Source organism: Gossypium arboreum, chromosome 4 (assembly GCF_025698485.1).
Source record: "Gossypium arboreum isolate Shixiya-1 chromosome 4, ASM2569848v2, whole genome shotgun sequence".
Taxonomy (NCBI): Eukaryota; Viridiplantae; Streptophyta; class Magnoliopsida; order Malvales; family Malvaceae; genus Gossypium; species Gossypium arboreum.
The window spans coordinates 94,573,151-94,587,406 of record NC_069073.1 but is presented as its reverse complement, the minus strand read 5'-3'; the positions used below and the strand labels follow the sequence as shown (position 1 = coordinate 94,587,406).

Genomic DNA, 14,256 nt, shown 5'->3' with positions numbered 1-14,256 from the left:
ATTTGTAGCCATTAACATTGCAAGTCAGAAGAGGAGCACTCTTATTGGTACGGAAGCTTCAGACTTGTTCATATCGAAAAAGGCTGCCAAGAAACTTGGTCTCTCGATTAAGTAAATCGAATAGGAAAATCAAGACAGTAAATTTCGAGGAGGCCCTAATTGTGGCAATAGTTCTAATGTGGAGCTATCAATCGGCGAATGAAAAGGCACGAAAGAATTTAAGGTAATCAATTAGATGATTACATTATGTATTTAGCTTGAACTTCCTTGACAGGATTCGGGCATCTCTGTATCCATGGGCCGATCAAATTCATATTGCCACCGGTCAGTTATCAAAAATTATTGTGTCGGTGCATCGAGATATGAAAGTTAGGACAAAGGTGTTTTCGTCAATTCAACTAGTCAGGGATGTTCTGTATGGGAGGACCATTTACTTGATAGAACAGAATGCTACGAAGGCCCTTTCAAAAGTGTTAGTAGCACAAAAAAATGATATAAAACCTACAGCATCGACTGTGAAGCCAACACTTTTGGGAAAGGCGAGTTGTGCATCGGGCTTCGAGAGAAAATGAGCGATGCAAAAACAGTCGAGACGAGTAATGCTACGAGTATGGTACATTGCGAACACTTTGATATTATTTAAAATTTTGACTTGTTAGCTTGGCAAGGTCGTAGGGCTTTCAAAATTCATAAGTAATGAGGCCAAAGGATTGTGGGCAATACAAAGCCAAAGTGTGAGAATCAAGGCGATTCAAAAGGGAACAAGTCAAAATTGGGGCAAATTAGAGCGGAAACTTCTTGCCAACAAGATGTACCAACAAGTGCAACTGTTCAAGTTAAGAAGCGATGGAAGATAAGACAAAAATTTCAAAAGAAAGGACAACTCGATCGTAAGGCAAGTCAGGAAGAAGCCAAGGCAACAAGAGGGTTCCAAAGTGAATCAACTCAGTGCCATTCGAAAATCGTAACGAAGGCATTGCGATAATAAGCGGGGGAAATGTCACGGGCCAAAGTACAAAGTCCATGACCATGGCATAAAATGCGCCCCATGAAGGTCTGTCGATAAGATAGGAATCATTTAGCCCACGTGAACTGGCCCAATTCAAAGAACTGTTGAAGAAGCCTCTCAGATTGAAACATGGTGGCTTGATAATGAAAATATAACAACTTAGGTTATTTTGGTAACTAACTTTAGAAAATTGATAAGAATAATATCTTGTAAATATTTGAAATGGCATATCTTGTAAATCCCTAAAATCAAGTGATATGGTCAATCTCGTCCGTCGATGTAACTTAATCTCGTCCGTCGATTTTGAAAGAGCTTAATTATAAACAGAGAACCTCCCATTTACTTGTAAATCATTCCATTGTATGTTGAATTCTTAAGAGTAATAAAATTCTGAGAGCATTTACTCAAAACACCTTGTGTACGTTCTTTTCTGTGGCTTTCTGTTGTTCTTTGTAAGCTTCTTTTAGCATAAATCACTTCCACTCTACTAATTGGTGCCTTAGAGAAATTCTTAAGGAATTCTTACTTAAGCAAGCGCTGACTTAGGCGAGTTTAGACGAATAGATCGCCTAAAGCTGCATAAATCGCGAGACAAAAGATCTAACCTCGTGACACTAGAAACAAAGAACTCTCTTAAAGTTAAAATTTTACTTTAAAAAATTTAATAAATTTTGACAAAATATCCACGCTTGATGTGATTTATGTTTAACCTAAATTATATTAGAAAAAAGAATAAAAGAATAAAATTCTAATAAAAAATACATCTAGCGTACAGTGAAACCCCAACTCCCATGTCATCTACTCATTTCATCTACTCATTTCAAATGGGTCATTGAACTCGACTTATGTCAAGTCATAATTTATTCAATCCCGTGATTAATTTTTATTTCTAAAATAATATTTATTTTTATCAATTAAATTATTTTTCAATAGGTTTGTGATCATTTTACCGTATTAAAATATGTGAGTTAATAAATCTAATTATTTTGTTCAATAAAATTATGGTGGTTTATTAATTTAAACTTTATTTTGAACTTTAATTATTTAATCACTATCAAATAAATAATAATCGGATAACTAGAGAATACATGCACTATGAACAATAACACATGCAATACTTTTTTCTAATTCATCATATATTCACCTCACCTCACCGATTCAAATGCAAATCATGAAGATTGTACCATACTAACAGAAAGATCATTGAACATATATAATAGGACTTAAATAATTATAATTAAATTCTTATTTTTGATCTTATCATACGAGCATTACCCTTACAATAATCTTCAATATTTTCGGGTTAAATCCATTGAACCAACATGATCCAATCGTATAAATAAGGGACATTGATATTTTGCAAAAGAAAACAAATAAATGCTTTGATGAATGTTCTAAACACTTGTTCTAAACTAAAAATAAAAAATTCGAAGACGCCTAGAGAAATCGCCGGGCTAAAAGCTGGGTCTAAAAGGTGATTTCCATGAATCCTCCGACTCACATGAAGACCTTTCCTTGTTCCTAATTAAAATAACTTAATTAGCTAAAATTAATACTACACATGGATAGCTTAGGTAAAAATACCGAACAAACAATTTCCCTATTAACGCCCACCAACTAAACATTACATAATGCCTATCAATTGAGATTTTGGGATCCTCAAAAACCGACCAACATTTATGGTCATCAACAAAAACTTGAAGAAGAAAACATACTAGTTATTCTTCAAGGCGGGCCACTTCTTTTTCCCATTTCAATCCGAACATTTGGCGGCCGAACGGAACAATCAAATTATACCGGAAAACCTGCAACTCCAAACACCATTTGGATATGCTCGAGTCGTGAGACACATAGCTAAATCCAAACATAGAAAAGAATACAACTGCGTTTTACCTTATCGTTAATGTCACGTAATTGCTTCTTCAAAGATTCACAACGCTCAATCCATTTTTCTTCATCATTTCCATTGCATTTGCTTGTCCATGCTTTCTTCAAAGCGACTCGCCATTCGGATACTTTGTTCCTGATCTCCTTGTTAAGTTCTACCCACTCCGGAGCACATCCGTTCTTCGAGAGTATCCTATAAAGGGTGTCTTCAGCTGGATCTGCATGAGGATTTGTGTTAAGGTTAAGAGGTTTACCTTTCCCTGCTAAATTCTCGAACTGACCCTCTTCCATTGAATGCCATATTCTTTGCTCAACTACGTTGATGATGTCGGTTTCCGATCTGTTTGAAATCATTACATCACACAACTTCATCTAATTGAAGAACCCAAAAAATCTTTGAAACTATTATGATTTTAACACTGAATTCGAATAATTAAACTAAGAACGTCATCTCTTTCAAAAGCATATCATACACCAAATTCAACAGTTTTTAAGGTCTCAAACATAGGAAGCCAACACCACTCAACTAATGAAGCTAAAGTCAGGTAACGACTAGCACACACAACTCAATCTCTAAAGGGAAGATAACCTTCAAAGCTTAATTGCGTAGCCCCTTGCCAGGTAATATGAATTAGTGACCAATAAAAAAATAACTTTGAAAGAATTGAAAAGGAGAAAACAAATTGTAACAAATCCAAAGCATACCTCCAAACTGCAAAATTTCATACTTCCCTTGATCCCAAAAAGGGTTCTTTCAATTTCGCTTTTATCATTTAGTATGAAAGAATCATGAAGATTTCAAAATAATCGAGGGTAAATATAAAAAACTTGACGGTATTTAATTAGAATTTTGAGAAATTCACAATTTTTTTAGTTGAAAATTGAGTTTTAGATTCATATTGTTAGGGAAAAAAAAAAACAAAAAATCTACTAAATAGAAGAATACATACATACATACCTAACGTTGTTGCGTTGGCCACGGAGCTCGGGAGGGAGTTTACGGTCGTTGACGGCGTCTATGACGGCTGATAGACGGTCTGTTATCTTCTTCTCACGCTTAGAAGATGAAGAATTTGATCCAGTCGTTGTTGTTGATGAGGAAGAGGAAGAGGAAGAGGAGGCACACCTGAGTCCGGGTCCGCCATGGCTCATCGACGGAGGTGAGATGCCCGACGTCAATTTGGTAATCGTAGATGAGGAAAACGCCGAGAACGATGATGGCAGCTTTCTCGCTAGCCGGGTGGCCATGGATGATTGAAACCCAGATGGTCAGATGGGAGAGTTCTAGCAATTCACTCCCTAATTATTGGGACATGGTTGGGGACTTTTCAAATATGCCACGTGGTTTCTTAATATACTGCCACTAATGTTCAGCGAATACGTGGTTTCTCCGTCCACCGAAATTTCTCAAAATATAAAAAGTAATTCTGTGAGGCGGTTTAAATCGTTTAGCAAGATATTTAACAAACAAAATCGAGTTTTATAGAATTTATTGTAATAATCTCTATCCCGAATTATTATTTGTGGTTTTATGCGGAGTAATTTAAGTCATTTTTTAATTTTTTATTAAACAAATTTTTTTGTCATTTTCGATTAGACTCAAACAAAATGAGTTATACACGTAAATTAAAAAAAATTAAGTTTCAGGAGAAAGTTAATTCTTCCTATAAAATCTAAAACTTTGAAATTTTTAAAAATATAATTTATTTTTATAAATAAATTGTCATTATTTCTAATAAAATAACAACACTCAACTTAATTATGCAATTAGGTCATCTTATAGTTTCTATTTATAAGAAAATGACATGAAAATTTTATTTGAACAATGGGTAATTAAATAATAATATTTTAATAAAAATACAATACTCCACTACATGTGGAGAAACAATGGGCAACAAAATACCCTAAAGAATACTAAGGTTTAACAATTTCCTCTGAATTTAACAATTTTCTCTCGGAATTGTTATGGATGCGCGAATCTAAAATTTTCTCGTATCTTTCGTCAATATAATAGAGAGTACAAACCTGATATTGTTAGTTTTCTAAAAACAAGGGTAAGTGGTTTTAAAGTTGATAAGATTATTGCTAACTTAGGTTTTAAGTTTTCTCACTAAGGTTTAACAATTTCCTCTGAATTTAACAGTTTTCTCTCGGAATTGTTACGGATGCGCGAATCTAAAATTTTCTCGTATCTTTCGTGAATATAATAGAGAGTACAAAATTGATATTGTTAGTTTTCTAAAAACAAGGGTAAGTGGTTTTAAAGTTGATAAGATTATTGCTAACTTAGGTTTTAAGTTTTCTCACAAGGTCGAGGCTATTGGTTTTTTTAGAGGTATTTGGGTGGGTTAGAAGAATCAAATTTCGGTTGAGATTATTTGCAGTAATCCTCAATTCATTTGTATCTATGTTATTAGGTCTAATTCTTTCTTGTCTGTTCATATTGCTTTTGTCTATGGTAGCCCCGATAGGTAGAAGAGGAGAAAGCTTTGGGAAAGTCTTACTTTCGTTATTTTGATTGATGACTTTAATGCTCTTCTTTCTTCTTGTGATAAGAAAGGAGGGTGTAGAGTTGGAAAAGATTGTTCTCTTTTTAACAATTTTATTGAGAAGTCTTTTTTTTTTTTTGTAGGATTTGGGTTTTAAGGGACATCCTTTCACTTGTCGCTGGGGAGGGCTTTATGAAAGACTTGATAGGGCAATTGGTAATGATGCTTGGATGAGAACATTTCCATATTGCTTTGTCACTCACCTCTCGAGGATCAAGTCAGACAATAAACCTTTACTTCTTGCTTTTGAGCTGGAGATTAATCTACCTAAAGGGCGTCCTTTCAGATTCCTTGCTGGATGGGTCGAACGTCCCAAATTCTTAGATTTTGTCAAGGAGAAATGGACCTTCAAAGATAATATGGTTGAATCCCTAAACTATCTTACTAATAATATTAAAAATTGGAATCTTTCTCTGTATGGCTTTATTGGGATCCGTAAGAGGAAGTTGATGCAGAGATTGTCTAACGTCTAAAAAGCTCTTAAAAGAACTGATTTTGTACACTTAAGTCTTCTAGAAACTTAGTTACAAGAGGAATTGGAATGTGTTCTTCATCATGAAGAGCTATTATGGAAGCAGAAAGCTAGATGTGATTGGTTGCAATTTGGGGATTGAAACACTAAATTTTTCCATTCCTGTACAGTTCAAAGGAGGAATCACAACAAAATTTCAGTGGTGTCGAAAATAGTGGTTTCAGGACCACAATTTTGGCTAAGGAGTCCGTAATTTATAAGTATTTATTATTTTTAGGATTATGTGATTTTAGTTTTAAGATTTGGTCAATTGATTTCATTGTTTATTTAGTTAATTTAAGAAAAATGACTAATTTGTGAAAGTCTTAAAATATAGTCATAATTTATTGGTAATGATTAAGTGGTTCAATTATTTAAATGAGGAGGACTTATGTGGTAATTAGATCATAGTAAAATTAAAAAGACGGTTTTGGATGTAGAATTGTTAAAATGCATGGTAATTTAAAAGGGTAAAATTGTAAAGTAATAAATTAAAACTAAAATAAAATAATAAAAATTAATATTATCATCCTCCACAAGGCTTGACAACTGAAATTGAAGAAAGAACACCATTTTTATCAAGCTTTAAGATTGGCCATTGTTCATTGTTTGCATGTAAGTGATTTTCTAACCCGTTTCTTGTAATTTTTATGCTTTTGAGATCATTGCAACTAGGTCCAGCTAACCCGTACCTTCATTTTTGAAACTGTCAGGATTTTTAATTGTACCATTAATAAATCTTTGTTATTCTTGATGTTAAATGATGAAATTGGAGTGTTAGTTGTTGTGGTTTGAAGATGATGCTAATTGGAGTGCTAATTGTACCATAGATAGTATTTCCGTCTGTTAGAATTAAGTGACCCAAATTCTTATTTAAATAAAATACGATGGAAAATAAAATAAAAGTAAAATCCATATAGAACTAGACTTCTTTTATTTTATTTTAGAATAAGGTTTTTAAACCTTATTAAACTCCATCTATTTTATATTGATTAGGATAAGGTGTTTCAATCCTACTAGAATATGGCTTTGCAAGCCTATAAATAGACATAGTCTATTCCTCTTGTATTTGAGTAAAAAATTTTCGACATAGTGAATTTTCTTCTCCTCTGCCGTGGTTTTTTTCGAAAGGGTTTCCACGTAAAATTTATGTGTTCTTTATTTTTATTTATTTTATTCTATTTTATTTTTCACAAATTGGTATCGAGCTTAGGGTTATTCATCTCGATCACGGTAATGGCGTCTTTGAAGTATAAAATTCATTGTTGGATCGCAACACCGAGTTTGCGTTGTGGCAAATTAAGATGCAAGCGATTCTTGCAGATGGATCTAGAGGATGTCCCGCTAGGGATAGATAAGATGCCTTCGACATTAACAGATGAAGAGAAGAAGCGTAAGGATCGAAAGGCATTAACACAATTACATCGCATTTGTCCAACGAAATTTTGCAGGATGTGATGAAAGAAAAGCTGCATTGCATTATGGAAGAGGCTAGAACAAATATGTATGTCGAAAACTCTAACAAGCAAGTTGCATATGAAGCGGCGTCTTTATGCTCATCGTTTGGAGGAAGGTGCGTCAGTACACGAACACTAACGGTGTTTAAAGAAATTCTCTCAAACTTGGAGGCCATGGAGGTTCAAGATGATAAGGAAGATCTAGGGTTGATTCTACTTTGTTCGTTGCCCCGTCTTATTCAACCTTTAGAGACACGATTTTATATAGCCGCGAGTCTCTCACGGTTGATGAGGTTTATGATTCTTTAACCTCGTATGATAAGATGAAGCATCTTGTGGTTAAACCCAACTCTCGGGGAGAGGGTCTCATTGTTCGTGGGAGACAAGACCGGAATGTTGATGATGATCGTGGTAGAACACGAGAACGGAATCCTCGTGGTAAATCTAAGGGTAGATCGAAATCTTCAAGCAGAGGTAAAACTTGCAACTTCGCAAGAAGAAAGGGCACATTAAATCTGAGTGCTATAAGCTACAAAATAAGATTAAAAGGAGGCTGCGAATCAAAAGGAAAACAACCCGAAAATTCGGTGAAGTGATGTTGTAGAAGACTACAATGATGGTAAACTTCTAGTTGCTTCATCAATGATTCTAAAGTAAGCGAGGAGTGGATACTTGATTCAGTGCACCTTCCACATGAGTCCCAATCGGGATTGGTTTACAACTTATGAAACGATGTCTCAAGGTGTTGTTTTGATGGGAAATAATGCTTCATGTAAAATCGCGGTGTTGGAACAATTAAAGTTAAGATGTTTGATGGAGTTGTCGAACACTTAGTGACGTGCAGCATGTTCGAATTGAAAAGAAATTTAATTTCGTTGAGTACTCTTGATTCAAAAGGGCAGATACACAATTTGAAAGTGGGGTTTTAAAGATTTCAAAGGGTCCCTTGTTGTGATGAAAGGGCAAAGAAAGATTGCCAAGTTATATGTTTCTGAGGTTCTCTTGTTACTAGTGATGCATTTGTCGCTTCCTCTTCCTTGTCGGATGATGATATTACTAAACTTTGGCATATCGCTTAGGGCATATGAGTGAGAATGGCATGGCGAATTAAGCAAAGAGGACTTCTTAATGGGCAAGGAATTTGCAAACCGAATTTCTGTGAGCCTTGTGTTTTGGGAAGCAAAAGAGAGTTCGATTCACTAGAGGAATCCATAACACGAAGGAAGCGTTGGAGTATATCCATTACGATCTGTGGGGGCCGTCCGAGTGCCTTCGAGAGGTGGAGCTAATTATATGCTAACCTTTATTGATGATTTTTCCGAGAAAAGTTTGGGCGTTCTTCACGAAGCGAAAGCGATGTGTTTTCCACATTTAAGTCTTGGAAAATTATGATTGAAAAGCAGACGGAAAAGCAGATAAAATACCTCCGTATGCACAATGGCTTAGAGTTACGCTCGATGAGTTTAATAGATTGTGCAAGTCGAAGGATCATGAGACACTTGACGATTCGTCATACTCCACAAAAAAGCGGCGTTGCGAGCGAATGAACGAGCGATCATGGAGAAGGTTCGATGTATGTTGTCAAATGCCAACTTACGAAGTCATTTTGGGCGAAGCGACCTCTTGCATGTTTTTGATCAACCGATCTCCATCCGTTGCCATTGAGAAAAAGACTCCACAAGAGGTATGGTGCGGTAATCCCGCTAATTATTCGATTTAAAGATTTTTGGGTGTCCTGCGTATGCTCATGTTGATAATGGAAAATTGGAACCGAGATCCATTAAATGCGTTTTCTTGGTTATAAAGTGGTGTAAAAGGCTATAAGTTATGGTGTCCGAAAATAGAAAAGTTGTGATTAGCGAGAGATGTTGTTTTTGATGAAACGCTATGCTACCTAACTTATCTCTTAAAGACTCTTCCAATAAAGAAAACCAAAAGCGGTGGAGCATCGATTAATCTGAATCAACTCCTCAAGCCAAGTACAAAATTGAGAATAGAGTTGCTTCTTCACCGCAATACTCTATCGCCAAAAACAGGACAAGAAGAGAAATTAAACCTCCAAAGAAGTATGCCGAGGTTGATCTAGTTGCTTATGCTTTAAATGTGGTGAAGATATAGATGCGAATCAAGAGCCATTTAATTATTCGAGGCGATTAGCTGTGAAGACTCGAGAAAAGTGGATGTTTGCTATGCAAGAGGAGATGGAATCACTCCACAAAAAGCAGAACATGGGATCTTGTAAAAGTTCCTAAAGGTAAAAAAGGCATTCGTTGTAAATGGGTGTTTAAAAAGAAAGAAGGACTCGGAGTTGAAGAACCCGGATATAAAGCAAGGCTTGTTGCAAAGGGTTCTGATCAAATTCGAGTGGACTTCACAGATGTGTTCTCTCCGGTTGTTAAGCATAGTTCGATTCGAGCTTTGCTTGGTATTGTTGCCATGCATGATTTGGAGCTTGAGCGGTTAGATGTAAAAGCGCATTTTGCATGGAGAACTTGAGGAAGATATTTACATGCAACAACGGAGGGTTTTATAGTCTCGAAAAAGAGGACTATGTTTGCTTGCTGAAAAAGTCCCTTTACGGTTTGAAACAGATCACCAAGACAAGTGGTACAAGAGGTTTGATTCCTTTATGACTTCTCATGATTTCAAAAGAAGTAGTTTTGACAGTTGTGTTTACTTTAAGAAAAACGGTGATGGTTCTTTTGTGTATCTACTTCTTTATGTCGATGACATGTTGATAGCAACAAAAGATAAAGAGAGATAAGAAAGGTTAAAGCCCAACTAAGTGAAGAATTTGAGATGAAAGATTTAAGACCAGCAAAGAAGATACTTGGTATGGAGATTCTCGAGATAGAAAAGCAAGTAAATTGTACCTAAGTCGGAAGGGGTACATTGAGAAAGTTCTTTGCGGAGTTCAATATGCGAGTGCTAAGCTGTTAGTACTCCTCTAGCACCCATTTCGGACTTTCATCGGCCTTATCTCCTCAATCGGATAATGAGATTGAGTACATGTCACATGTTCCATACTCTAGTGCAGATGGGATCTCTCATGTATGCTATGGTTTGTTCACGTCCGTTTATCATATGCGATCGGTCAGATTAGCGAGATACATGGCGAATCTGGTAAAGAACACTGGAAAGCGATTCGATGGATTTTAAGATACTTACGAGGCACTACTAATGTTTGCTTACAGTTTGGAAGAACTAAAGATGGAGTTATAGGGTATGTTGATGCTGATTTTCTTGGAGACCTTGATAGAAGAAGATCTCTCACAGAGTTACGTCTTTACAATCGGAGGTTGTGCAATTAGTTGGAAAGCCACTTTGCAAACTACGATCGCTTTGTCTACCACTGAAGTGAGTACATGGCGATTCTTGAGGCTTGTAAAGAAGCTATTTGGTTGAAGGACTATTTAGTGAACTCAATGAAGACCTTCAAATCAGCACGATTTTATGACGATCAGTGCCATCTTTCTTACAAAAGATCAAATGTTTCATGAGAGAACAAAACACATTGATATTCGGTATCATTTTGTTCGTGATATTATTGCTCGTGGTGATATTGTTGTGAGCAAAATTAGCACTCATGAAAATCCTGCAGATATGATGACTAAGTCACTTCCTATAACCAAGTTTGAGCATTGCTTAGACTTGGTTGGTGTTCATTGTTGAAGTTAAACCCTTAAGGGTTTTTGGAAGAGGTGAAGAACTTGTTTATTGAAAGTTCGCGATGAAGAACTTGTTCATTGAGAATTTGTGTCAAGGTGGAGATTGTTAGAATTAAGTGACCCAAATTCTTATTTAAATAAAATACGATGGAAAATAAAATAAAAGTAAAATCCATATAGAACTAGACTTCTTTTATTTTATTTTAGAATAAGGTTTTAAACCTTATTAAACTCCATCTATTTTATATTGATTAGGATAAGGTGTTTCAATCCTACTAGAATATGGCTTTGCAAGCCTATAAATAGACATAGTCTATTCCTCTTGTATTTGAGTAAAAATTTTTCGACATAGTGAATTTTCTTCTCCTCTCCGTGGTTTTTTTCCCGAAAGGGTTTCCACGTAAAATTTATGTGTTCTTTATTTTTATTTATTTTATTCTATTTTATTTTTCACACCGTCAAAGAAAAGTTATAATGTATTACCTAAATAAAGAAAATCCAAGGAACCAAGATGCAAGGCGGTCGTAGTTCCCAAGAGAACTCATAATTACTAAACTACCCTTTATTGCCATAGCCTATATTGATGCGATTCCCCAAGCTTCAAAAATTAAAACCAAAGCTGCAAATTCGTCCGGTCGGAGACGCCGCGTTTGGGGAGAGAGAGAGGGGAAAGGAAATGGAAAACGTGATTCCTTAGCAATGGGCTTCTCCTTGTGAAAATCAATGCACTCACAAATACGCTGCTCTCATGTAAATTCCTTGTATTACTTTCTTTTCTTTTTTCCTCTTTTAAACAATACCATTCTTTTTATTATTTTCTAATAATTCGGGATGGAATTGGATAAGCTTGCCAATCCTTTTAATTTGGATTTCATAGATCATGGTTTTTTTTGTGTATTTTTTTTTAAAAATTGTTTACATTTGAAGTTTCTTCATTCAGGGTTTCGTTTAATTTGTTAGTGTCTAGATGTTTTGATGTTTATTTGTTGTGATTGAGAGGATTTCTTTTACTGTTTTTGAATGGATACTCTATCTCTGTTGCAAGTTTTGGGTGTAAATTTATAATAATGTGAGTTATAAATAGGCTATTATTGTGTATTTGTTTGTTAGATGTCCAAATTACTTTGTTTACTCAATCAGTTGCTTATAATATTAATTTGGGATACTCTTTATTTTAATCTCCACTTTTTTTTTTGAATTGTGAACAATGGTTGATTTATCTGAGAAATCTTTTTGTATGTCATCGATTTATTAACGTTGCTAACTATCACGAATTCTTGTAGGGAGAGTGTTCTGCAAAAAAGGGTGTAATGCAGATGGAGACACTTGGGAAGAGTGTAAGCAGTTTTGTTTGAGCTGTTTCTTATGATTTAAGAATAATTTCTGAGGATAGAGTTGTATTTTTTATGGAATCTGGTTAAGTCAGTGTTTTGATGTTCTTTGCTCGGCTTTCTGGTGCTTATTTCATATTTTCAATGAATTAGTTTCGTCAAAGATCTGACTGAAACATGAGTTCCAGTTATGATTTGACCTTCATTCCTTTTGAAGGGAAAAATATGCCGACTTGTAATGAAGAATGGACAACATTCTTATCACATGTTCTTGAAAATGATGTCTTGTTATTGATTAAAGTATCAAAGAATTTCAATAATAGCACGATCTTCCATCTTGTCACCATGAATTAGCATCTTATTCACAATTGCCATTGTTCTTGAAAAATAATCAGTGACTGACTCCCCTAATTTCATTTGCAGTGTTTCAAACTCCATATGAAGAGGCTCAAGTTGCTGCCCCTCGCTCTAATTGAACCTTAATACATCTTCTTCATAGAATCCCATATTTGCTCAGGAGTATCCTTGTTAAAAATCATTTCCATGATGGACTTGTTTATTGCTTGAAACAGGTAGCTCTTCGCTTTGAAATCTTTTAACTTTGTTGCTTCATAAGTTGTTCATTGTGCTGATGTCAAAGTTACTCATTCAGGTTCAATAATTCCAGAAGAAACAACATCCCAGTATTCCTTAGATCGTAAAATTTTTTCCATTAACATGCACCAATGGTCATAATGACCATCAAAGCGAGAGATTGTCGTTGAATAAAATGTAAATCTGTAGCCGTAACTGCTGCAAATATAGTAATTAAACCTTCTCTTTCCTAACGTGTTTTAACTCTCAACTCACACTATTTTTAACCTGGCTCTTACACAATTATTATAGTGGAGAAAACACAAATATATAATCCTTTATTCAACAAGTAATGAGATTGTTCTACAACTGAAAATAACTTAGATGTAACTAAAACAATCAGCAACAATAAACCTATTGAAATGATGTACCACACTGTTATGCGCCTTGGCGTAGGATCTAGTCACAGGTCTATATGAGAAAGAATTCTTGCTTCGACCTATGGTTACTCAAAAGGCAAATTCGTCCTTGACTGAACCCCCTCTCAAAATAACGTTTCTTTTGATAGAATAATTGCTTACCTCTTTATTTCATATTGGCAGCTTTTAATAGACTGTTAATAACAAAGGAAAGAGTCCTAATTGACATAAAATAGGATTCCTAACTTAGAGTTTATGAATGAAACAAAAACCTAATATAATAGATAAAATAAGTAAAATTAAAACTCTTAGTAAAACCTGATATAATAAATAAATAATACTAAAAACTCCTATTGCAATTAAAGCGTCCATATCATTACTCCCCTTCTCAGAATTGAGCTTGTCCTCAAGCTCAAATTCAGAATAAACTTCAGAACTTATCCAAAATCATCAATCTCATCATCATCTTGCTTGCCATTAACATCTGGTACTTCTATCCAAAATAACCTTTTACATTTGTGTCCCATGGAATAAAACTCGTCACAATTATAACATAGCCCTTTAGCCCTTCTTTTTGCCATTTCTATCTGTGTCAATCTCTTAATAAATGGTGCAGAAGAACCTATTTTGTCGTTGTTCCCTGTTGGTTCTATTGTTTGTCCCCTTCCCTTTGCAATGTTCTTAGTTGTTGGAATGATTGAATTGTTGTCAGTGTTTTAGGAAGTTGGCCAATTCAGGATGGCTCGAGATGACAGTTTGGAAGAGACATTTTATTTACGTTCCAATGTTCGAGCCATATTCATTGCAACTCCAAGGTTTTTTGGTTGTTGCATTCAATATCAATTCTATGTT

The 14,256-nt window shown here is 35.0% G+C and overlaps 1 protein-coding gene across 1 annotated transcript; it reads right to left on the bottom strand.

Annotated features, from left to right (window-relative positions):
• Nucleotides 1-2,364: 2,364 nt before the first annotated feature.
• On the bottom strand, nt 2,365-4,325 carry LOC108458080 (uncharacterized). Its single transcript, XM_017757321.2, has 4 exons — nt 3,855-4,325; nt 2,903-3,236; nt 2,725-2,814; nt 2,365-2,530 (listed from the first exon to the last, which is right to left on the bottom strand). Exons 1-3 carry the CDS (start codon nt 4,142-4,144, stop codon nt 2,728-2,730), a joined length of 711 nt encoding a protein of 236 aa, XP_017612810.1. The 5' UTR covers nt 4,145-4,325; the 3' UTR covers nt 2,365-2,530; nt 2,725-2,727.
• Between the last annotated feature and the right edge of the window lie 9,931 nt (nt 4,326-14,256).

Bases quoted from the DNA above. Each gene is read 5' to 3' on its own strand.
- LOC108458080 (XM_017757321.2), bottom strand. From the start codon at position 4,144: ATGGCCACCCGGCTAGCGAGAAAGCTGCCATCATCGTTCTCGGCGTTT. The intron at 3,237-3,854 runs GTATGTATGTAT...GATTTCAAACAG, and splicing joins GGCCAACGCAACAACGTTAG to ATCGGAAACCGACATCATCA. The intron at 2,815-2,902 runs GTAAAACGCAGT...TTGGAGTTGCAG, and splicing joins TACGTGACATTAACGATAAG to GTTTTCCGGTATAATTTGAT.